The following is a 26,505-nucleotide window of genomic DNA, read 5'->3' on the forward strand; positions in this document are numbered from 1 at the left end:
AATAAATATGTAAAAACTGCTGCAAATATGTACTTTTCACCATATTGCTTATCCCTTTGTGTGACGATGAGTCAATGTATGCACACATTACACACACATTTGGCCTACCTGTAGACCAAAACATTTCATGTGGAGCAGAGGTTATCTGTACTGAACAGTGGCCATTGGCAAATGGCTACCATAGCACTCCTGGTCAGAATTCCAAAGGGCTCAAAATCAAATCTTTATTATAATATATCAGTTTATTCATGTGAGCCAAATTAGGTAGTTTTAGACAAGACCGATTAATAGGTCTAAGATATTTGACCACGCCGCTGGACTATTACGGCTTTAAATGATTTTAACATTACTGCCATGCACTCAACTTATTTCATTAACACTTTCCAGCGCACATTTTCCCCTCGTCTTTTCCAGCGCTGAAGATTCATATTAGCAAGACTACGAAGTTGGAACTAGAAAGCCACTCTCCTGGAATGTTTGAAGTCACCAAGAGAGGCACCGTGACAATAAAGGTGAGAAGGAGGAGGGGGGGGGGGGAGGGAATACATAATCATGTGTCAATTGAACCATAGTAGCCCCATGATTGAGCCGAAATTCCAATCCGTGCTCAAGTTGGATTTGAACAAAACAATATAGTGGTTTCATCGAAATCGGATGTTGAATAAAAGATGTTTAGAGATTTAATCTTCAAATATCGCCGCAAAAAGTAGTACAGTCATGATAAACAAAATATCAAGATCAGTGATTAGTAACTGTTGATGATGCCTTTTCCGCAAAAGAATGTTCTCCAAATGGTTTGCTCACACGGAATTCCCATAAATATCATGTTTTGGAGGTCAATAATTCGACAACTTCAAATTTCCTCCCCCTTAAAGTCTTCACTGCTGCTTATTGCAATCATTTGCAACTAAACAATAGTTTAACCCGAGTTTATGAGGGTTTTTTTATTTTCTTTGTTCATTTAACATCAATGAATTATTACGCTGGAATCGTATGAAACATTACAACTCCGTAACTTTGTCTATCCTTCATGTAATGTCCGTTATTTGGATATCAAAAAGAACTATACTATTACTCTCGTCTGAATTTTTCTACATCTCATCAGAGTAAATATTGAGCACTGTTTGATAGTGCAATAACGGTACATCCAGGTAATCATGGTGATGTAATGTCTCATTCTAAAATGTGAAAGTTCAATGATATTTTTTTTCTTGCGAATTTCTGCTCAATGAATGCGTACATACTATATACGATTATATGTATCATTTTGAATTTTAATTTGGAAAAAAACTGAATATCGATTGTGTGATAACGCGTATCATTACTTTTATAATTATCATATTTATCTATTCAGGGTAAAGGGGAAATGGAAACGTTTTGGCTCGTCGATCGCATCGCCACCCTTTCCCCTCGGAAGCACCACGTGGGCTGGGGGAACGACACGGGAAATGGAAAACCCAGTACCCCATCTCCTCATTCCGCCTCGCCTAGATCCATCATATCCCGCTCAACCACGCCCATCCCCCGTGGCGCCATCCCAGTATCCAGAGATCCAGTTTACCACATATCGTCGCCTCGCCCAACCACGCCCAAATCCCCTGTGCGCACCATAGCTTTCCGGAATTCGTCCGACATGTATAAGCCAATGATTCAAACCGAGTCCCCCTCCGATGACTAAGTCTTTGCGGAGGACTCTCATTATCTTGTGACGTGGAATCATCTTGTGATGGGGAATCATCTTGTGATGGGGAATCAGGGCAGGGTGGTGAAAGAAAACAGCTAGGATAACTTTTATTGTCCAGGCGTTGGTGCAGGTCAAGTATACTCTAATAATTTTTTCAAACCTTCCTTTATAACAAGATCACTTTGGAAGTGGTTGGACAAAGGTAGACATTTGGCCTTTCAGCAGCCACATGCAGTGAAGTGTATCATTGCGCCAAACAGATACCTGGCACAGGAAAATGATCACCAGTTCCATGCATCTCTTTAGGTGAGCGAGTCACCGTCAGAGGCATTTTGATCGACTGCCATCGGCACATCGTAGGGCCTATACCTCCCGTGAGAGCCGGAAATGTGATACCGTCCTCAGTCGCCTGCGAAGTACGCTATCAACTTGATACCTGTGCTCTAACAGTGAGTCAACAAACACTAGCACAAGTGAGATATGTAACGAGGACGGAGTCATATTTGTATAATCCTACACTTTCGTAATATATACCATTACAGTACACATGCTCAGTACACATGCTCGGGAAGTGATTGGATGATATTAAATCTTTTGATTGACGCACACGTTGTGCCTAAAAGAAAGCGTTTTACGCGTAAACTTATAAGACTTAAACCTGCTTGATACTGTATACGTCATGATTGCGTGTTTCTAGCGTTTGTCGCAATACTAGTACATGTACAGCGTGCTTACAATCTGACCTTTGTCTCCCAAACCTCAGGGCATCGTTACTACATGTTGACGTCTTGCGATTGCAGCTCGCATTGTCTACAGATGACAGAGGCATATTGTAGTCATTAGTATTTATCCAACCTTCAATAAATCTTTCAGCATGGCAACGGGTCGTTGCCAGCTTCTTGAACACAAAATCGCGCTTTTTTTTCCGGGGGCTGGGGAGGCATGTGTTGAGTTGATTATCAATTATATTCGTACACATATACATACATTATATACATACATACATACATACACCAATACACGCATATTTTATATCGTACCTACATACAAACATAAGTGCACATGACACATACTGCAGGAATTATTTCTATTGACGCGATTGGCAATTGGCGTCATAATTTGCTAACAAAAGGCTTATTAACTTCTATAACTTATAGGAAGCTCGCGCAATTGCCTGGATAATAGAGGGACATTACAAATGGGAGATATTAATTTTGGTGGTACCATTTGGTATAGGCCTATAGGATGAGATGAAAATGGACGTGAAAGCTGAGAGAAAAGATGTTATTCAGAATTTTTAGTTATCAGTCATCAATAAACCAATCAATTGTGTTTTTTTTTTCTTTGTCAAATTTTGCTTCCTTCGATAACAGATATGAAACAAGAGAAAAGCCGTGAGAATATTTGAGCACGGTCGCACGTGTAGACTACCCTTGTTGAATGTGCACCCTTTGCGAAGTATATTGTATTGTTCATCAGTAAAATGTCATTTTATCAAGAATAGACAGTGTCCGTCAGTAAGTGGCAGAAATTTTACTTCTGATCACAACTCACAAAAAAATATGGCCTTTTGATCAATTCTCAACATCACGAGCACTCTTTCTTGTAGATGTTGAGATAGGTCACACTCCATTACCGTTCATAGACTTCGCTTTACAGTTCAAAACAATTCATTCATCATCCTGCACAACAATGAAAACCTTAAAGGTCCTCGGAATCGCTGTAAGAGTTACATGCTTCATTTTTCCCGGAGAGAGCTTTTATTACCTGTACTGTGAGTCTCTTTTATTAGGCTTCATCTCCATGGAAGCATAAGTTTTCTTCATCAAGGCGAGATCAATGTATTTTCTATTACTCTTCTCGTACTCTTTGAAACAAAAACAATTCGCACAGATTTCAAATTCCGCCAGTCAATGACATTTAGTACTCGATGACGCATATGCTTCGACTTCGTGTGGTTTCACGTAAACACTTAACACTGTCTTGAGAAGGCAAATATGACATTATCATTAGTTAGAAGAAAAAAAAAAGAAGGTAACTTCGCCTTATGCAATAGATACAATTCTTGTTATGATTAGTGTGTACGGACGGGAAAATTGGACTGGATTGAAAAATACATATCTGTGACGTCTGGTGAATAAGTTTTTTTTTACGTTCTTTAGGGGCCTGTTCGCTGTGAAGACGAAAGTAAGATTACCGAAATTCTGGAACGATCAATATTATTATGAAGTGCTGTATCAGTGGCATCCTATACGAGCTGGTATATTCTACATTTTTGATAGTCACTGTGCGTTACCATGCGGCATTGAATGGAGAATAGAACCAACTCCTTGGATTTTGACTTTGCAAATTAAGGCAGCATTGAACTGATTCAAATATATTTTTGTGTCAGACCATTTTTTTTTAATTATTCTGGTTCAAAATGTAATCAAGATAATAATCAAAGTGATGAGAAGCCAACAATGATATTGAGATTATCGTGACATAAATTAATGATTATGATGATGATAATAATTAAAAATAATAAAAGCCAGTTGACGCACTAAAGACAGGCAATACAAGGATACTGGATGGGATACATACCTTTGATAAACGATGGTTTAACTGAGACAAAGGAACAAAAAAGACACAAGAGAGAAGCTAACGGTTTCTCCTACGACGTTTTGGGAGGCATGAATAGATGAGCTCTTACTTGTATGGAGGAAGTCTGTAATTCCGACCAAGAACAGGTATACTCGTGTCTCTGTTTTTTTTACAACCTCCTCTTGAAGGTGAAGAAAACACGACTTGAAAAGTAACAGGACTCCTATGAATATGTATAATTCTACTTTCTGTAGGAAATGTTAATAAGAATGTGAATACTACATTATCAATTAAAATCTATAAACAACACCACAGGTGATGGCGATAATATCTGATGAAAATTAACAACAACAAAGTGATCATGCTCATAAAATGTATTCTACAGTTATATATCCTTGATGAGTTCCAGTTGATCTTTCACTTCACCGAACGGTACAGGGTTCTCGTGCATCAGCACTTTCAATACTTTCATGGCCAAAGAATAATTGATCGACCACTATTATTGGCATTTCAAATGATTTCTGAAAATGCTTTTTTTTTTTGGATGAATTGATGGGATCAATGTCTCTGATACTTCCTGAGAAAATTTTAATTAGCTGGGAAACCCATTTGGCTCGATGTGCGTGCTACAGTCTTCATAAAAAGGAATAAAATTGTATGAAACCGATCGATTCCGCCACAAGTGCAATACCCCATTAGCAGTTGATAAGGTCGCGAATCCAGAACGGTCAACTTACCGTCAAAATAAAAACTCAAAAGACATCCTAACTGGGGATTTTTTTTAGCGATAGTTTTTGTGATCCTTTATTTCCAAACGACATTTCTTTCTCTTTTTTTTTTTTTTTTTTTTTTTTGGAGATGGTGTCACAAAGTCCAAGTAGTGTCTAATGGCGCCTGCTATACGCACCACATATACATTCATATCTACCGTAGATAGAAACCATCAAGAACAAATTCGTTAAACAAATCCATTTTGACCCGCGGGGCAGAGAGCTCTGCTTAAGCGCGGATCAAATCTTGACCGTGTGTATGACGGCTGACAATGGCCAGACATTTCTTGTGCAAAACATGAAGACATTACAAGTGTCGTTAGTAATACGTAATGTCTTGAATTTGTTACGTGTGCAGTTGCGATATGTGGACGCGAATCAGATGAACTTTTTTTTTTTCCCACGCAAGCAAACGAGGAAACAAACAAGAACTTTGTTCTTGCAATCTCCTACATGAATTAACCCTTTCTGTGCCGGGGGCTTCTGGTCAATGTGTAGACCTACAACAATCAGAACATCAAGCTGTAGTTTGCAACTGTCTTGCTGGCAGTGTATGAATACTCAGCACAATATGAAGTACTGATGCAATTAAAATTTTACGTGTAATCACTTCAATTATTCAGATGAAAAGCGCAACGTTATGTGCCTAACAGACAGCGAGATAGAATAAGGTTCATTATCTCAGCATATAACTATATAACACGCATACTGATCGCTAAGATGGGTCTTGCTCGTTGCATACTTGTATAGGCCAACCAGATGGGTTGCTTTGGCAAGTAGACGGCAACGCTGACCAATTAGAAGCCGATCCTCCGTTTGTATGTTTAATACTGTATGCCGACAGGAAAATATGTCAAATCGCACAAGCAGGCATTGTACAAGAAGATGAAACCAGCAATGCGTGCGATATGACTGCCTGTGACAAACGTTGTGTGTGACGTGGTAAACGCATAAGGCGTGGATATCTCTCATTGGAATTGATAATCCACTTTTCATTCCTAATTCATGAGTTCCATTGCCAATATTACGGCGATTTAGAGAACACGGCTAAACAAGGCTGAGTTGAAGATCCCTGCTTTTGTATGGTTGTGTGTGTGTGTGTGCATGTGTGTGTTTGCGTGTGTGTACTTATTTGCGTGCGAGTGTTTGTATGAATATGTGCCTGTGTGTGCCTGTGTTTTATGCACGTTAAAGACATGAGTGTAAGTGGTACATTGACATAACAATGTGCTTATATTTTTTGAGACATATCTGTACATATTACATACATATACGTATTGGGTGATTTTAGGCCTGTCAATATGTGGTTTTTGTTCTTCATGTAAGATGGAGACTCATTGCACTTTTCTTTGGGCAATTACATGTACTATACACTGTACATTGTTTTGTCTGAAGTCTGATGAACAACTGTAGATCATTGTACGACAAAAATTAACAACATTTCTGAATGTGGAAGCTTATGAACAAAATCACCTGATCTTTGATTCAAACGTACATTCCCTCAATGAAGTGTGAAATTCGTGAATAAGTGTGCATCATAATTGTCTTCAAAGCACATAATTATAATGAGTATAGGAACATTGTGCTCTATTCAGAAATTTGAAAGCATGAGAATCTTGGACTAGAGTGATAATGAAAATTGATATTTGTTATAGATATTTCTTTCATATTATTATGTGGAACCACTGATATCAACGCAAGGGTGTAGGCGTCATTTCTGGTACCGGAAAACTCTAAAATCTTGTTTGAAAAAGTAATTTTACAATATCATTAACTGGTATTGGTTATGGCAGCGTGCAGTGTATAATATAAATAATAACTCACACTATATGCACTATCACAACAATGTAACACGATTCTGCATTCTTCAATTTGGCATCAAAATATTGAGATAAGGCAACACTGAAGGATGTGTTCTTACTGTGAACCATACTCCGGAATCATTTTGTCTTACCGTAAGTGAAATAACTGAAACACGAAATAATTATCTATATAAAGTACGTCGTGTTTGTAAACGTATTTCGTGTATTTATAATACACATGTGTGGTAGTCGCACCAGCTGTCATCACTGTATTATCATAGAGCAATAAATCCGATTTAAACGCAAAAAAAATTGAATGAATGAGTTACGAGTCAAGTGAATACAAAGCACTATCATTACCTCATTGAATCTTTTTATCACGTGCCTAAACCTGTCTCCTGCCTCAAACCTGCCTAATGTGGATATGTATAATATACTAGTACACGTATGTATTCACATGCTGCTCGCCATCCGATTATACGTTTTCTCTTTCATATCATGACACCTTCGTTATTGATTCCAATAAATGATCAGTGATTTAAATACCGTATAATCTACCCCGTGATTTCTATCTATCTGCTGACACACGTGTACCATCAACCTTGTACAACCTACTTTCTGTAATGCCGTGTATTTGCATTTTTTATAAACCCTGACCAGACCCAGATGATCGCCAGCACAAGATAATATCGCAGCAATTTGATAAAGATGCCGTGTGTGCCTATCTGACTATATCGAAGTTTTCATTTGAGGTATCAGACGCAGCAAAGTGCTGACGTATAATCTCATAAACCTTCTATTGACATGTCACGCCAACGCCCACTTTTTTTCCCCAAAGTCTTGCAGACCATCCCTATGTATACTCTACGCGTTCGGACATGATTGTATGCTCACTGGTGCTAGTTAATTCACAGGATATGTTTTCATGCAAAAGGATATCGTTAGAATTGCACTCATCTATACACACTGTATATCACTGATGTATATTTATTACTTTTATGTCTGAGCTAGCCTATTTGAGTATGATGCGCATATTCAAGGCACAACTGTTTTATGTTATGAATTAAATCGATAGTCTAGACGTGCAATCTACATACATTATTACCATCTCGATCATGTGCCATGTACATACTTAAGTGATACAATAGCACATGTACTATGTGTAAGGTTGTGTATAGGTCCCGTATATTTTTACGTAAGTTGATAGGCTATATTTACACAGGCATATGCACGTGCGTGGATAAACATGCAATTTTTCGTATAACTTGTACTTAATGTTAGTAATGTATTTCTCACGGAGAAATAAATGGAACTTCGAACATTTGGAGTAGCATGACCTGTGATTTTTATAAGACTGTAAACACGATGCGATGTGTGATGTGATAATTTAGTGAAGAAAAGTTATTTACTACACGTTTGTTTCCTTCCCAGATGATTTCCTTTCATATTCATTTTCACTTTTACCTGGAAACGTCCCTCCACAATCATTTTAATAGGAAACATTAGCAACTTCCGCGATACACTGGACCATCTTTCACAAAACCGTATACATACCAGATGGACGCAATGTTGCGGTATAGTCTACATTACCGTGACAAAATATAAACCACTGGGCAGTGAAGTTGACACGTATCGATTGAAATACTAGTACTATTGGCACGGTTTAAAATGGATGAGAAAATGAAGCTCCGCTTTCCCTGTGGTGCCTTGATTACGATTATCAATAACTTTTTGCATGAATGATTACCGTACGCCAAATTTACCCCAAATATGAATTATCATATCATAATGATGAGGAACAGGAAATTTACTAAATAATCATCATAAGACCACATCCCTTCTGTAAGTTACTGAATCAAAAGCCATGTTGGTTTACGTTCAAAATAGGTTTTGTTGTATGTTGTACAAAATAATTCAACAGCCAGGTAAATCAATACTGTATTTCTGTTTTACTTTTTTGGGAAAGTGATCATTGAAAAAGACCCAGGGAATCATTATAAGGATTTTTTTGCTCACACTAACCTTTTAGCATTGGGAACAGGTGCAGACACAATCATACTTTCAACACTGAACGATATGGCTCTAAAATGAGCTGGTGAAATATGTTACGTGCTTTTGCTGGACACACAACCTTAAGCCAAGGCGCAAACAAGAACACACACACACACACACACACACACACACATACACACACACACACACACACACACACACATACACACACACACACATATATACACACACATATATATACACACAGGTATATATATATATATATATATATATATATATAGGTATATATATATACAGGTATATATATATATATATATATATATATATATATATATATATATTACATACATTACAAGCTCTGTGTTAATGTCTCGAAATACACACGAGTATTCCTCAATGCAAATTGGCATACAGTGCACTCATGTTATAACGAACACGGTTATAACGAAATTCCGGTTACATCGAAGCAAATATTCAGGCAGCAACATCATCCACTCTATGTATTTTTACCGTTTCTTTGTTCAGTTATAATGAAATTTCAATATAACGGTTATGATGAAATTTCACTATAATGAAAGAAAATTGCCAGTTTCCAGGACTTCCTTATAACGGGAGTCCACTGTATATGTACACACACAACACACACACACACACACACACATACACTTACACACACACACACACACACACACACACACACACACAACACACACACACACACACACAAGTGATGATGACAAGACATTGTGGGCACAGGTTACCTTATGTCCATCTTTCTAACTGCAAATTCTCTGAAGTTGTTCCGACCCTGCCGTGTTGCCTAAAGTCATGTTGCGTCTGTCTACAACACTAATTTGTGCTGTATTGTGCTATACCTTTAAAGAAGAAATCCACCCAAAAAATAAATAAGCTTCAAAAGAAAGAGAAAAATATTCCCAATCGAATGATACAAAAATGACAAATGGTCAAGAAATGTTTTCCGAAAAAAATGTGAAATTTCAAAACGTCATATCTTCCTTAATTCTTATCCGATTTTTGTCATTTTTGTATCGTTCTGTAGGAAATATTTTTCTCTTTCTTTTGAAGCTTATTTATTTTTGGGGTGGATTTCCTCTTTAAGAAGTGATGCCATGACATGCATTCTGAAAGATCCTAGTGGTTGGCTGCATGAGCAAAAGACTACAAAATCCATTCACACTTACTGAATCAAATTTGAACACCAATGTTCATAAGATAATCCTCAAACACACTAGTCAATAAGAATCATAGCCAAAATGTCTCTATACACACTTGTACTAGCCTCCTAGGATCTAAGGTAGAAACATACAGAAATCTGAGAAGCCGACTTCTGAACACAGTTCATCAAATTATTCGAATTTATTTTAGTTCACATTTGATTAAAATCATAGCATATCAACTGCACATATACATTGTACACTGTTTAAGTTTTCAGCAAACAATACGATGATAAAAGTCTATCACTAACTTACATGCACAGTATATAATACCTCGATACATAATGAGGGCATATACTGTGCATTTGTTACACAACAAAAATACTTTTCCAGAACTTGAATCTTTCTGTTGCAGGGTAGTGTAACATAAGGTTAAATTTATCATCTAGTATTGGTTGAGACTAAACTTCAGGTTTCCAACATTTTCTGGTGAGATAATGGGAAAGCTGTTATGAAATATGAAAGACCATGATATTCCAGAAATCCAACATTTATTTGATGAAAATTGGTCTTGAAATGGCTGAGATATCGAAAGCAGAGCAATCCTAATAATGGAACCCATCTTTTATTATAGTCACTTGTTTTAGTTTGATTTTGGATGTCTCAGCCATTTCAACACCAATTTTCATCAAATAAACTTTGAATTCCTCGTAGAATGGTATGCTCGGTACTATTTCGTAAGTGGTTCTTGGTATCTTGCAAAAAGTTAAAAGCCCAATTCTCATTTCTACCAATACTATACCATCCCTTTAATATAAGGTAAAGTAAGGTAAACATCACCTTATCTAATGTGCATCTATAGGTATATGTACTTATTTTTATTATTTTTTTTTGCACATTAGGATTCTTTACACATGGAACAAATTCCTGAATTATCACTAAGCATAAGTAACTGGGTACTTGAATCCAAAGTACAGTATACTCCTGTCATAATGAAATTCCTGTTTCAATAAAATCAGAATTTGGGTCCTAAAATTATCATCTACATATCTTTTATATATACTACACTCTTTAGTTATACTAGAATATCTTATTAAAACAAACAAACAAACAAACAAACAAACTGCCAGTCCAAAGTACTTCATTATGACAGGAGTACACTGTACAATAAAATATGGAGATGTCTAATATGAAAAACACTTCGAAACAGACAAAAACAGACTTTGACTCTGGAAAAAAAAAAGTGTGACCACTGGTCTTGTGGAGAGTACAAAACTTAAGTCAGTACTATCTCACACTCCTTCATTCAAAATAAATTGCTAGAAGTAGCCTACTTAGCATTTTTTTTTTAAATTAAAGCTCTATTGGTTGTGAAAATACACATCAATAGGCAACAAGTAGTACAAGATATGTACTTGTACTTTTGTATAATCAATAGTCAGGAATGTTTAACGTAATTTTATTATGAATACCTTTGGGACAGTAAATGCGTTCCTTTCAGCATAATTTTTACTAAAAACCTAAACAAAAATCTTTCACAACAATAAACGACTGAGAATCACCCGATGAAGATTATTACCAATCGTGTACACGACGAGATTTACTGTGCAAATCATTGGTTCCACTGTTTTGGATACTACATGTACTTTACAGTAGGCATTTTCACATCGGCCTGATAAAAATCCAAGCTTGAGATATTTTTCTTGATCGCAAATTAGCGCGCTATTTCATTTCCTATTCACATCAGCCTGAAGAGGGTTAATTTGGGCTAATTCGACAGCTGAGCATGTGCAAACAGCATCAGTAAAGTGTGCACTTTCAAAAATTACTCATGATTTGTGTGCAGTTTGGCCTCAATCATTCGGGTCACACACGCTACGCATGATGGGATGCATCACGCTAATTTCTTGAGGCAATTTCACATTATCAAATAGCGCCTAGTTCGCAAATTATCCCGTTATTTCGGAAATTTCCCGAGTTGGACTCGAGAAATTTTCTCGATCAGAGCGATAAAGTGAGCGCGCTAATTTGTATTCACATTATCAAATAGCACGCTATTTCATGATCAGGTTAATTTCCAAAGTCAGAAAATAGCACGCTATTTTGAAACATCAGGCTGATGTGAAAACGCCTAGTGAGTCAATATGGACACTGAGTGACACTGTACTATTTGCTTACAATTAAAGCAATTAACGATATCAAAAATAATTTCTAATTCCATCTTACACCCACTCTACACTAATCACTCAGGAGTTCACTTGTGAAATTCACCAGGGAATCACAAAGGGAACATCTGGGAAGAATCATTCTCTTTCATACCAGCAAATGAGCTCCTGGTTGAGTTCCTCTCATCAGCTCCTCTGCCGTGGAAAATGTTAATTTCTTGCCCGTTAGATGTTGTTGACGGACTGGTCAGTCACGTGTCACCTTGGGAGTTAAACTGTGACACCTTTCACAACACAACCTCATCTGGGAGCTCTCCAAACATTAGGGAAATGTGGTACATTCTTGTTAAAATATGTCATCAAATCTTGTATCATCATTCTGCCTTGTGCCTCCAGAACCAAAGGGCCCGCGTTCAATTCCAAAGTCTAGCTGAGCAATGTTGTGTGTAATCATACCAACCCCTCTAGTTTAAAGAGGAAACACACTCTGTCCCTCGGATAGGACGTCAAGGTATTATTTACCATTCACTTTGTAGATGAAACAAAAACCTGGCCTTGGTGCTCCAAAATACATGTGTAGTTCTAAAATGTGACTTAGGGATAGAAACAACCACTGTAAAAATTTTAATCAGTATAATTATGTTAAGTAATGTTAAATTTACAAAATGTGAACAAGTTGTAATAAAACTGTTTCTAGACTAAACCGTCTGCAGTTATGGTTTATTGAGAAAAATAGTTATATCTCCCTATATTTTAGGCTTTATTGCAAAATTTCTATATGGTAGGATATTTTGTGATACCACCTACCTTCAAATATGCATCAAATGTGATAACTCTAACATTTTTTAAATCACTGCTCCCAATGGCAAACAATGCTTTTAAATGCTTCCCATGTCTGAGGTACATGCATCTCATGCACGTAAAAGTTCCCACTTCATTCATTCATATTCGCAAAGAGCAGGGTGCTAGCCGCATAAAATGGTCCACCTACTGTACCTACTAACACATGAAACACAGGCCACTGATGCCGACCCCTCATGCTTTGCCCCTGGTGACTAGCAATAATCAGCAAATGGCATCAAAGACATCATGCCATTCCAAAAAGAGAAGATGCTCTAGCATAAAACATGAAGAGAGAGCTTAAGGCCCTAAAATTTCTTCTGCATCATCATTGTACATCAAACTGGTTTATTTTGTCTTAACTGATATCTCGTACTCTTGAGTTTGCAAGCATGATTCCTGAATATTGTATCTTCTGATGCCTGCCATCTTTTTCACAGAAATTATCAGTCTTTTGATATTAGACGGCAAGATTACATTGCACCCTTGATGTGAGCTGTGAGTCGGATGAGTGGCAGCAGTGCAGCCCATTCTGTGTTACGTTGTTGCAAACAAGTAAAGCAGTCCCTTGGCGTAGCTGACAATTTCCGATCCGCCCAGCTTGGACTCGCCATAGAATCGGTCCACAAATGTTATAGGTACCTAGAAGACAAACACATAATACCCATTACATACCTGGGGGAAGGATAAGTGTACAAAGGGTAATCTTTTTCTTATTCTACTTATCTATTTTTCATTTTTTGGTCTCTCTCATTCACAAAACCACACTGCACTGCCAACTGTAATATTCTACAGCTTTCTACACTTATGATCTTCTTTACAACACTTTTTGATGATTGATTTACATGACTTCAGTGGATGCCACACAAAAGAAAGCAGTTGAAAGAAAAAATAGGGAGGCACATGGCTTATTTCTTTAAAATGATAATACATGTGCTACTAATGTCATTCATTCTTCTTATCACAATCATCTTTACATCAAAAAGGAATGCCCCAAAATTTAGAGTAAATATATGTTTGCACCCAGAGAACAAACAATTTCAAATAAACACATGTGAATGATATTACATATGACAGGGGTTGACAGTAGCTATGTGGTCTGGTAGTCCAATCCAAGTCCAATCCGAGCATGTATGCTTATGATTTTCTATCTTGGTTATGACTAAAACACTGAATAATCAGTGCTTATTCATATTGATGAAGGACAAGTTATCAATACAATCAGTTGTGATAGAATACAAACTTGTCTTTGGCGACAAATGAGTATAATTGCACCCTCTGACAGCCAGTGAATGCATCCACAATCCCATCCTGTCCTCACCTCCCCTATCTTGTATCCCAGCTGCCTTGCCCGGACAATCATCTCCATCTGGAAGACGTAGCCCTTGGAGACACACGCATCGATGAGGCGCTCGAGGACATCCTTCTTGTAGAGCCGGAAGCTCCCTGTCAGGTCTGAGGCACCAGGCCGCAGCAGAACCTGGGCTAAGAAGTTGGCACCACGGCTGTAGAACACCAGGAGAAAAGCAAATGAGAAAGAATTCTTCACAAAATTTGGAGGATTTCTTTGTTTGTTTGTTTTTAATGATGATGATGATGATGATGATGATGAACAGCAATCATATAGCGCCATTTATCTGTAGAACATTCAATGGCCCCCAGCTTCCACAATGCCACACATCATTCACAAAGTTGCTGGATAAAAAAAAAAAGTCTTCAATTCAGATTTGAAAGTATCATGGCTTTTAATAGAGAGAGGACAATAGGTACAATACAACGTAGGTATGTGAGCACATGGCACCACAACCTCAGCTAATTCCACATGTGGTGACCCTTATCATTATTTGGTGAAAACATGTGAAAATTCATACATTTCATAACTTTCTCATCAAAGATGAGATCATAATGAAATAATTTCCACAAGCTGTTCATCCGATTCTATCAAAGTCAACTTGGACACAGCATGAAATTGGAGAAGCACTCTGAGAGCGCAGTCCTCTGCCAAGCAGCTCATTTCCACCACTGATCTTGTTCTTTCATAGAGATCAGTAATTTCCACCCGAATTCTCGGTATCGCCAATGTGCAGAAAACTTCTGCGCACGCTGAAGAGTTCTGTCACAAATGCACTGTGGGATTCCTCCATGCCCTTGTTCGCTTCCGGTTGTCTCACGCGAGTCACAGTTCCCACACGATTCAATGGAGTTATTTGTCTGATTTTCTGTTGTTACCCCTTTTTTCTTAGGCTATAATTCAGCTTAAAAGAGTTTAAAGTTTCTAAGTTTTACTGATTTGCGGTCACTAGAGTCATGTTTCCTACTGCAAGATGTGCTGGTCACATGATGGAAAGCGAAGAAATCTTCAACAAAAAATACCTCTGGATACAGACAGAGCGTGATCTGAGTGCATGTGCAGCCAAAACCTGGGCAAGTTTGTCCCGTGAGCTATCCCATAATGCATCTAAAATGCTGCTCTGCGCATGGCACCTAGGTATTGGCGATTCCGAGAATTCCCAATATAGAAGACTTTTGTTACGTCATCAATATCCAGTCGCGCGGCACGCCTTGCCCTAGCAGAAACTAAGCCTAGAGCACCCACTTTAGTGCACTTATGAAAACCTAAACAAGGAAAAGTAGAAATTACGCGGTGCGTAATATATGTCCCCGCCGGAAGTAGCATTTTGTAGCAAAATGTGCAATATAGGTAAAAAATCAAGGTCAAAGGTCAAAGAAGTCAAAGGTCAAAATTCTGTGTAGAAGTTTTGAAGCCCTCACCTAGTGCCATCACATAAAGCAAACGGAATCGAAATCGGGTTAGAAATGGCGAAGGAGTAGCATTTTATAGCCAATGTACAATACAGGTCAAAAATCAAGGTCAAAGGTCAAAGAAGGCAAAGGTCAAAATTCTGTGTAAAGTTTTGAAGCCCTCACCTAGTGCCATCACATAAAGCAAACGGAATCGAAATCGGGTTAGAAATGGCGAAGGAGTAGCATTTTGTAGCCAATGTACAATACAGGTCAAAAATCAAGGTCAAAGGTCAAATAAGGCAAAGGTCAAAATGCTGTGTAGAAGTTTTGAAGCCCTCACCTAGTGCCATCACATAAAGCAAACGGAATCGAAATCGGGTTAGAAATGGCGAAGGAGTAGCATTTTGTAGCAAAATGTACAATATAGGTCAAAAATCAAGGTCAAAGGTCAAAGAAGGCAAAGGTCAAAATTCTGTGTAGAAGTTTTGAAGCCCTCACCTAGTGCCATCACATAAAGCAAACGGAATCGAAATCGGGTTAGAAATGGCGAAGGAGTAGCATTTTGTAGCAAAATGTACAATATAGGTCAAAAATCAAGGTCAAAGGTCAAAGAAGGCAAAGGTCAAAATTCTGTGTAGAAGTTTTGAAGCCCTCACCTAGTGCCATCACATAAAGCAAACGGAATCGAAATCGGGTTAGAAATGGCGAAGGAGTAGCATTTTGTAGCAAAATGTACAATATAGGTCAAAGGTCAAGGTCAAAGGTCACGACTGAAATTCTGTGTAGAATTTTTAAAGCTCCCATGTAGTGCTATCATATAAAGCAAACAGAATCAAAATTGGCTCATAAATGACAGAGAAGTAGCAAATTGAAGATTTTGATCACACACGGACGCACACACGGACACACGGACGGACGGACGGACGGACGGACACACACACGTACGGTGCCCGTTTCATAGTCCCCTGCTCGAACTCGTTCGGCGGGGACAAAAATGCACAGCATGAACTCCCTCGTTCATTGACCCTACCTGCCAAAATATCGAAAATCCTTCATAAAATCCACAAAAATCCCCACATCACTACCAAAACTTGATTACCTGTTCCTTGTGTCATTCTCAACCTTTCCTGTAAGTTTCATCTAAATTAGTTGTACAACTTTTCAGTTACTTTGCACATGGACAAACCAACAAACCCACGCCGATGAAAACATAACCTCCTCCTTTTGGCGGAGGTAATGATGCTACAATACCATAATGACGATATCCATGAAAAGCTCACCTGATTAGCTTCCTCTTGAAATCCCAGCCATACACTCCCCCGCTGCCGACATATCTTGTACCAGACACTACATCACACTGCTGCTCTTTCTGAACTCTGTGGGAGTGTCGGTACAAGAATACACTAAACATGGAAACTTTTGCATCATTATTATTACTATTATCATTATTATTATTATTATTATTATTATTATTATCAAATTTTTATTACTATCATTATTATTATTTTTTTTATTTTTTTATTATTATTATTATTATTATTATCATATCATTATTATTATCATCTCCATCATCATCAGAAGTAGTAGTAGTAGTAGTAGTATTGCATTGAGAACTGCAACTGCTTATAATTCTGCTAATATGAGCATTTCTAATACAAAGCTCTACATTTCTCATATACATGTATACACATATTCCTCTATTCTGCAATATACATGTAGTCCATGTATGCAGTGATCAGAATTTCAAAGCTTTCAACCCTCATTTGCAAATAGCATGAAAAATTCACAATTTTGCTTAACTTAGTACAATGTGTATATCTTTGAAAGGCTTTTAGTGTACTTTTCAGACATTTCAAAGGTTTTTCAACCTTGGTACATCATGGTGATGAGGTTACATGTGGTTATTTTAGACACTATATATTCACAAGTACCTACTAGGCATTATACAAAAGAAGCTATCATAGTGCTGCTCATAGAGCTTTAAGGCCTATGCAAAAAGGGTGCTTGGCAGGGTTTTCATAGAATTTCTTGATTTTCCTCAATAACCTTCAGTTGAAAGGTCCAATGTACATAAAGTAAAAAGTCTCATGGTTGGCTCTGATATGAGTATAGTGAAGAATTTACCAAATGGGTGAAGCAGAACCAGTGTACCAACTTGTCATGTTGAAATGATGACGCAGAAAAGAAATGACTAAATGTGACCCTGCACCTCAAAACAAACAAAAAGTCGCCAGACATGAATTTTTAGTTAAGACCATATTCTGAAAGAGCAGATTTTAAGCTTTAAAATGATGTATAACTCAAATCAAATGGACTCTCCTAACCTATCTAAATATTGGAAAGAAAGCACAAACTCAGGAAAAGTGTGAACTGAGAAAAGAGGCTCTGAAGTACAATGTCTATTCAAGCGCTTAATCTTTACCAAACCGTGCTGGCTGTGCGATGACTTAATGGGACAAAAAACAGGAAGTAAACCACCAGAGTAACAACAATGAAGGGATTATCAAATTAAACTGAAATGAAGCATGCCTCATTAACACATTCTGTCCACAATTAATGCCAACTTTCAAAGCAGTAGCACTATCCTTTCAAAAGTTATTAGAGTTGAAAGTGAAGAGTGTGGACAAGGTTTTTCAGAAATGAAAAAGGGATTCTAAAGACACACCTAATCACACTATTCTATGAAAAATGTTCAAGATAAACTGCTAAAAAACACACTTTCCTGCCCATTTTATGATACCAAATTTTAGCATAATGTAAAAGAAGACCCACTCTTTCAGAAAATATGAAAAAGTCAATTTCGGCTAGGTTGACCCATTTCACTTATTTTCAGTCCTCACGCAAAATCAGTGTGTGCGACTTTATGTTCGTTTTGAGGTGCACGGTCACAAATATACAATACATGTATATCGAAATTAAAACATTTAACATTTGCGCAAATGCACAATGAGCCAAACCAAACAATGTAATTGAAATAAACGTAGCTTACCTGATAAATTCTGGAATAAACTTTGGCTGCAAAAGAAAGAAAGAATGAAAGGAAAAAAAAAGGAAACACTGTGCCAATCACATTTTGTAATGCTGATGGAAATACATTCTCAAACAAGACATGAAAATATAATGTACCATCAACCTATTGTCATACACATTCTACTAAAAACAAAGAAAAAGTGAAGTGTATATGCCATATCTTTAGTGAGTCTTATTTTTTTTTTCAAACTGTGACTCCCTAACAATTTTGTGATTGGTAAAATTCCTGAAGGGGAATACAACAATGGACAGAGAAATGGACATGTGTACATCACATTCATGTCGGGATCAGAGTTAGTATCATTGCAAGTTTAACAATTTGTGAATGGCAACTGACTCGCGAAATTGGCAAAAAAAAACAAACAACCAAAACAATAAAGACCCGGCAAAACATACATTTGTAGGCATTTACAGTATAGTGATAAATGACTATCCACTCCAGTGTAATTGTTTGAAACATACTCAGAAACAATATATACTGTAAAAGTGGAAATTTTCGCGGTGTTGAAATTTTCACACATTTCGCACAACCAGAAGCCAGCGTGAAAATAAAAGCGTGTGAATATTTTGGCATGCCATATGTTCCAGTAGTTGATGTCTTGATTCCACAGAATTAAAAACACGCGAAACTCTTCTTACCCGGCCAAGCGCGAAAAAATTAGTCGCGCGAAAATATCCACTTGTACAGTAGTCACTGACAGACTTCTGTGAACTGATGTGAGAGTTGCAAAATGTAAATGGTAGTCATACCAGTAACCTGTTTAAACTTACCAAGGTGTACATTGTGTCTTATTCAACTACAAATCTTTGCCTGACATGTTTGAATATGTAGACTGATATGGTGTGGTTCATTTATATCAATTTAAAATCTAAAACTAAATCTTTAAAAGAGGACATCCCTTCACCTTCTCCATTAAGAGAGAACAGAAGGAATTGAAGGCCTCATAAACTTAACAATCAAATCATAGATAATATAATATATCTTAGGAACTCACATGGTGTGAGAGGTCGGCATCCATGATGATAATGAAGTTCCCTGTTGCATGCTTGATGCCATGGATGTAAGCAGTGCCTAGAGTATTGAGGAGTTGAGACAATCCCATTGTAACAAAATCATTAAATGCAGCATTTTGAGATTGTAATCTGATGTTTTCTCTTGGTCTGCCAATAAGGAGTTTTAGCTTTAGAACCCTTTCTGTGCCTGGGACTGCGGACAGACAGGGTTCCCACCTAAATTTGAAAACAGAATTCCATGACTTTTCCATGACTTTTCCATGACTAAATTGCTGCTTTCCATGACTTCCTTTCTGGCACGGTTTCCAAAATCAGACACGTTATGATGGCCTCCACCTCCCCAGCCTCACAGCCATCCGTTCCACCCACTATCTTACTCATGACATGTACATCTATTATCAATAGTATATGTCGCGGGAGTAATGTAGAATTTGGGATGTCACAAAACTGGGAAAAATGGAAATCATGAACACCAATTATAATAGCAGAGTATGATCACAGAGTATGAGAGTTGCGAGACACGATAAACTGGAAAGCTGCCATAGCCAAGAGGTAAATGCAATTCCATGACTTTTCCATGACTTTTCACAAATTTTCCAAATTCCCTGACTTTTCCCTGACTTTCCATGACCACAAATTTTTCCAGGATTTTCCAGGATTTCCATGACTGTGGGAACCCTGACAGAACATACAGGGCTGTGGGATTTCTGCACCAATCAGCAAACACAGCACACATAGGGTTAATATGTACATAATTATGGTTTTAAAAATGGATCATGTTGGTTGGTGGGGTAGCTTCCAACTATTACCATTATTGGCAAATTATGCACAAAGAAAGAGAAAAAGGGGTTTCAAAAATGTTTTTAAAAAATCCTCATTACTTCTTCTATACTGAAGCAGGTATTTCCTTTGCCTTTATCAAGAGATACAGTATATCCCTACTACCAATATCGAATTTGAAACTTGATCCTGTCACAGCATTTAACATGATAATGACTAACTGTCATTATATACACAGCAAAACAGTGCCTCAATGTAAATCAAATTTTAGGAATTTGACATAACAGATCTTTGTTTTCTTTTCCTTTTTATCTTTCTATTTTTTTGCTGTTTGACTTCAACATCTTTGATAAACTTTACTTTTTTTAACAGTTAATTTCTGTAACGTTAATTGTACCTTCAAGCTTGTTAACACGTTCCATACTGTACTCTAAAATTCCCATAGACTTAATACACAGGCCACTGGTTCCAGTACGGAATGGGTTAAGAAGGTCATTATTTCTCCATGTCCTGTTGTTATGCTTTTTAAAAAAAAAGAAGAAAAAAAGTTAAAATGCACATTCCTGTGTAAGACACAAAGTACATACCGAGTCCCAGCTTTTTAGCTCTTGGTCTCAGCACCTGCATGAAAAAGATGATTAAACATTTTACATTCACAGTATCAAGATTCTACTTATTTCAAAAGAACAAAATGGAATGATATTTGATCATAATTATACTTACCTGCTACTGCTACTGCTGTGCATTGAACACTGCATGTAAGCACCATTCTTTATCACAATGTGAAGGTGTGTATGGTGATCAAATGTAATAATTTTTTCAGACTACAAACGGCATTATTTTACCAGTACCACAAAACTGTTCTTCAGTTTTTGTAGTAACTGTAATAGCAGTCTACATTCATTCATTTCCATGTGTGCATTGAAAACACAAGATACATAACATTCTGGCAAACATAATTTCAATGACCATTCACCCCAAGCGAGATGTACAACATAATTTGTAATTCTCAATGCATTGGTAATACAAATGATTTCATTCAAGATGACAACAAAAGTGCAACATAACGGCCCTGGGCAAAGTGGTTGCAAAATTTGCTGCCCGAGCTTTTGCATATTACCGGTAATAATAATAATTATAATAGTGGCCTCTTATAATGCGCTGAAGTCCATCAAGAATTATGCTCATGGCGCTCTTACATAACCAACATGAACAGTACATAATACAACCATACGTTAATCAAATACGGTAACTTATCAGAACAAATGAAATACAAACACAAACAAAATACTTTACTATACATGTACATAAACATGTACATAAACAATGTTCCATGTACTGCAATTTACTCAAAACTTACAATTTTATTACCACCATAGATGTCCTGCAACTGCTTGGCCACTTCTAGTGTCCCATCTGGACTCCCATCATCAATGACAATCACCTCGAAGTCATGGCCACTGCAGAAAATGTATGATTTCATTACTTGCACAGTGTATGACATTTCCTCAGATACATATTATTTTACAAACAGATCTACACACATGTACGGTTGTAGACACAAAACAAAACCAGAAATTTAACTTTAATCACAAGGTCAACTTAATTAAAGGGAGGCTGTAAAATTTCCTATGTTTTCTAAGCCATTGTTGTTTTTACTACAATGTAGGGTTTTGTAAATCATACCCGAAGTATGACAGACTATAGTCATGTTAACAAGAATACAGCTAAATAACTTCAATACCAACCACTGATCGATGAGCAGGCACAGATTGTCAAAATCTGAATAAATACTGCATGCAATACGCAGCAGGCAAACCTTAATGCTTTACAGATACCAAGGGTAACCTCTTATAGCAGCAAGATCAATCCATAAGCAAGTCATATCAGATATCTCCATAGACTATAGTTGGCATCAAAGCAAGAAACTATCACGTGTCAGCAACTTCCCTAGCAGGACGAAAAATTCTGCACATAGATAACCGTGAATGACAATGAGAATGCAAATATGTCCAAAATCAGTAAGACAAGGCAGGTTAGCAGAACATCATCAAACATTAACAAAAACAAGACAGGAAAAAAATTGTACAGGATAAGAAAGAGTAGCTTTAGTTACTTCAAATAATTCAAGTTCAATTATAAAATGTGACACTGCACCTCAAAACAAACAAAAAGTCGCCAGACATGAATTTTTAGTTAAGGCCATATTCTGAAAGAGCAGACTTTAAGCTTTAAAATGATGTATAACTCAAATCAAATTGACTCTCCTAACCTATCTAAATATTGGAAAGAAAGCACAAACTCAGGAAAAGTGTGAACTGAGAAAAGAGGCTCTGAAGTACAGTGTCTATTCAAGCGCTTAATCTTTACCAAACCGTGCTGGCTGTGCAATGAATGGGACAAAAAACAGGAAGTAAACCACCAGAGTAACAACAATGAAGGGATTATCAGATTAAATTGAAATTAAGCATGCCTCACTAACACATTCTGTCCATAATCAATGCCAACTTTCAAAGCAGTAGCACTATCTTTTCAAAAGTTATTAGAGTTGAAAGTGAAGAGTGTGGCCAAGGTTTTTCAGAAATGAAAAAGGGATTCTAAAGACACAACTAATCGCACTATTCTACCAAAAATGTTCGAGATAAACTGCTAAAAAACCACACTTTCCTGTCCGTTTTATGATACCAAATTTTAGCATAATGTAAAAGAAGACCCGCTCTTTCAGAAAATATGAAAAAGTCAAGTTCGGCTAGGTTGACCGATTTCACTGATTTTCAGTCCTCACGCAAAATCAGTGTGTGCGCCTTTATGTTCGTTTTGAGGTGCACCGTCACAAATATAGTCTTCTTCAGGGCATATCCTACAAACCATCTGTGTGCTCGTTCATTTACGAAAGCGTTCCTGAAATCTGTAGGCCTATACTTAGGTGGATCTAGAGTAAAATAGTACCTGTAATAAGTTCCTGAACCCCCCCCCAAAAAAGTAATTCTTTTCATTTCTCTTTCACACAGCACTCACTTCTCTTGAGGATCATATCCCTAACACAATGGGCGATGTGAGACCTACGTGCATACTACATTTGGATGACTTTGCCAAGATTATGCCAAGAACAGTTTTGCTAGAAATTCAGTTACAAAATAACATTAACAAAAACCATGTGTTTTGCTTGTGAAATGAGGTGTGGCCCAAGCCAAGCAAGGCACGGTTAGAATTCATGTCCCCCCTCCCCCCTCCCCCCCCCCCCCCCCCCCCCCCCCCCGGTAATTTTTCAATTAGGTCTAGACTAGGGGCCTACCATTGATTGTACACTACCTTACCCACTTTTTTTTTTTTTTTTTTTTTTTTGCTACTTGCTACTTGCTACTTACTATACTAGCTTACACTTGAATCAAGGCAATGCACTCACACTAGACCTTTACAATCCCTCACACATTTGACAAGTGGTATAAGCACTAAGCAGAGCAACTAACGTTAATTGAATGGTAGGAGATGCTGATCCATATAATCATAATGAGTGGGGGGCGGGGGACTGGGGGCGGCGTGTGAGGGGCGGAGGGGGGCCCCAGAGGCGGCGTGTGAGACATACTCCAGAGACTCCAACCCCATGCACCTTCTGATCTGGAGATTCTCCCGCCCGAAACCCCTAGCAAACGGGAGACTCCAAGTTGATGTGTGCGAAGCGCGAAGTTCCTAGGGTTTAGATGTTCTCTTGACTCTCACTCTGGTGCTATCTAAGGCTTATTTTTTCAACATACGATGGCAATAATAAGAAATCCTTTCCAACGGGAGACACAGAACCAGGGCGGGAGAAATCAAATCTCAAGCGGGAGAATGGGAGATTTTGCAAAAATGGGCTTTCGGCGGGAGATCTCCCGTCGAAAACGGGAGAGTTGGAGTCTCTGATACTCTCTGCATGTAGGGTCTAAAGAATTCTCCGAATTTTGTTACTCTTCCATCTGGATCACCGTTGCAAATGAAGGCATACTCGTGAAATAGGCCCCACCACTGCGTATCCGTACAAATACTACGGCGGCTCGCCTGTTTATACTCGTGATTTCAGCCCCACCGTGTGGCGTTCATCGGTAGATAAGCACGGCGGTGGGGCTTTCTTCCACAGTATAATACTTATATAATATTGACTGGCCCTGAGGGAGGTACCAGAAAATATTGCCCAAACTGAAAGCATATTGCCCGAGTCGAAGACGAGGGCAATATGTTTTCAGTGCGGGCAATATTTATCTGATACCTCCCGAAAGAAAGGCCAGTCAATATCATAATTATTACCTATCCCCTAGGTAAATTAAGAATTATGTGAATACGGCTATACAGTATGATACAGATCAAGCCACATTTGACTACCTGTAGTAGACCATCAACATGTTGAATAATTGCAAAATTGTTCATCAATGTATATCATTAAGCATCCAGTGATACTCGATCTCTAGTACATATTTTGTAGTTGTATGTCACGATTGTTTGGTCAAATGGTTCATACGATTAGTTAACCTTGCTTGCCAATTTGTATATACCACTGTATATATGTTTAGTAGGTATAGACTATTTTATATACATCATTGTAATATATCACAAACATGTATTCTTTGATATTGTAATAACCATATCTTGTATTTATGTGTTGTACTCTCATACCCCGGAATGGGGTCGGAAGAGTCAAATAAAATCTATTAAAAAAAAAAATCATTCAGCTCCAACTTCAAAGATACATATATGTAGTTGTAACAGGCAAACTTCAAACATCTGAACGCTCTTACACTTCATTTTTACTTCTCTGTTTAAAGTTGGAGAGTTGTACAACTAATGGTCACTGTGCAATTACTGAGCACAAATGGACTAGTCATTGTTTGACGCCTAGTGCTGCTGTACGTGGTCGACCTTGTATGAGTTGATTTATCAGCGTTCTTCTGCGGTGCGTGTAACTGACACCCTGGACGTCCTGGAATGTTTTCTTCTTGTGGTCGATCGGAATGTTTAAGAAGGGAGGTGGGGAGAGAGACTCTTTCTCTTCCCACCTCCCTGTTTAACAGTGCACTCCTATTATAACGACCACGGTTATAACAAAATTCTGGTTATAACGAAGTAAAAATTTGAGCTGCAATGTCATCCACTATATGTATTTCTATTATTTATTTGTTCAGTTATAACAACATTCCGATTTAACGAAAGAAAACTACCGGTCCCGAGGATTTCATTATAACAGGAGTCCACTGTATATGTGAAACCCCCGGATGCTCGTGATATGCTCTAATGTCGCCTGCTGAACTCCCGACCCTGCAAAATACCAACTGTAATTGCCTCGCAAAACTACCTCGTATAGGTAATAATCGTGAATACGGCCCCACCAAACGGCGTTTACGCGAGATGCATACGGCGGTGGGGGCATGGGGCCGATTTCCACAGCATAGCATCGCACGGGTGCACGCGCACTGTGGTGGGGCCTATTTCACGATTTTGCCCAAATGAATACACCCTTCTAGTTTTCTCATCCAAATTCTTCATCACGCAAACACAATCTAACAAACAATGATGCAATTTTCTGTAGTCTGTACAACTACCGGTATAAGTGCACGTGTGCAGTCACAGTAACAGCGAAGCTTCGTAGCCAGTCCCTGCCGGAGCTAGGCCGTGCCTGGTCCACGGCCCGCCCGCTCTACTCCATTAGCAGATTAGATCTTGGTTCTCAGTCCAATATGAAAGGCACATAGTTTCTTACCTTTCTTCGAACGACTTGACGATAAGCCACATAATAAGAGGTAGATTATCTTTTTCGTTATAGGTCGGAAGTAGAATGGAGTATTTATCACTCTTAGATCGCGACATTTTCTTACAATTTGGAGAGAAGTATTCGTTCAGAAAAGTATGCTACTTCGGACACGTATGAACTTT

General features: G+C 37.9%; 2 protein-coding genes across 2 annotated transcripts in view; one reads left to right on the plus strand and one right to left on the minus strand.

Annotated features, from left to right (window-relative positions):
- The window catches only part of LOC139709678 (uncharacterized), a 30,770-nt gene extending 29,092 nt beyond the window's left edge, over window positions 1-1,678 (plus strand). The window contains exons 4-5 of the mRNA XM_071621635.1: window positions 415-512; window positions 1,355-1,678. Coding sequence (XP_071477736.1) covers window positions 415-512; window positions 1,355-1,678 — 422 coding nt within the window. The remainder of the gene's footprint in view (window positions 1-414; window positions 513-1,354) is intronic.
- An 11,889-nt stretch (window positions 1,679-13,567) lies between these two features.
- On the minus strand, window positions 13,568-26,439 carry LOC139709704 (dolichol-phosphate mannosyltransferase subunit 1-like). Its single transcript, XM_071621660.1, has 8 exons — window positions 26,333-26,439; window positions 21,962-22,061; window positions 21,189-21,222; window positions 19,803-19,879; window positions 18,767-18,792; window positions 17,058-17,153; window positions 14,354-14,537; window positions 13,568-13,674 (listed from the first exon to the last, which is right to left on the minus strand). The coding sequence occupies exons 1-8, from the start codon at window positions 26,437-26,439 to the stop codon at window positions 13,570-13,572; spliced, it is 729 nt and encodes a 242-aa protein (XP_071477761.1). The 3' UTR covers window positions 13,568-13,569.
- Window positions 26,440-26,505: the final 66 nt, after the last annotated feature.

The sequence above is a fragment of the Diadema antillarum genome, unplaced genomic scaffold (genome assembly GCF_040938485.1).
Source record: "Diadema antillarum isolate AM-2024a unplaced genomic scaffold, OU_Dant_1.0 seq00001459_RagTag, whole genome shotgun sequence".
Taxonomy (NCBI): Eukaryota; Metazoa; Echinodermata; class Echinoidea; order Diadematoida; family Diadematidae; genus Diadema; species Diadema antillarum.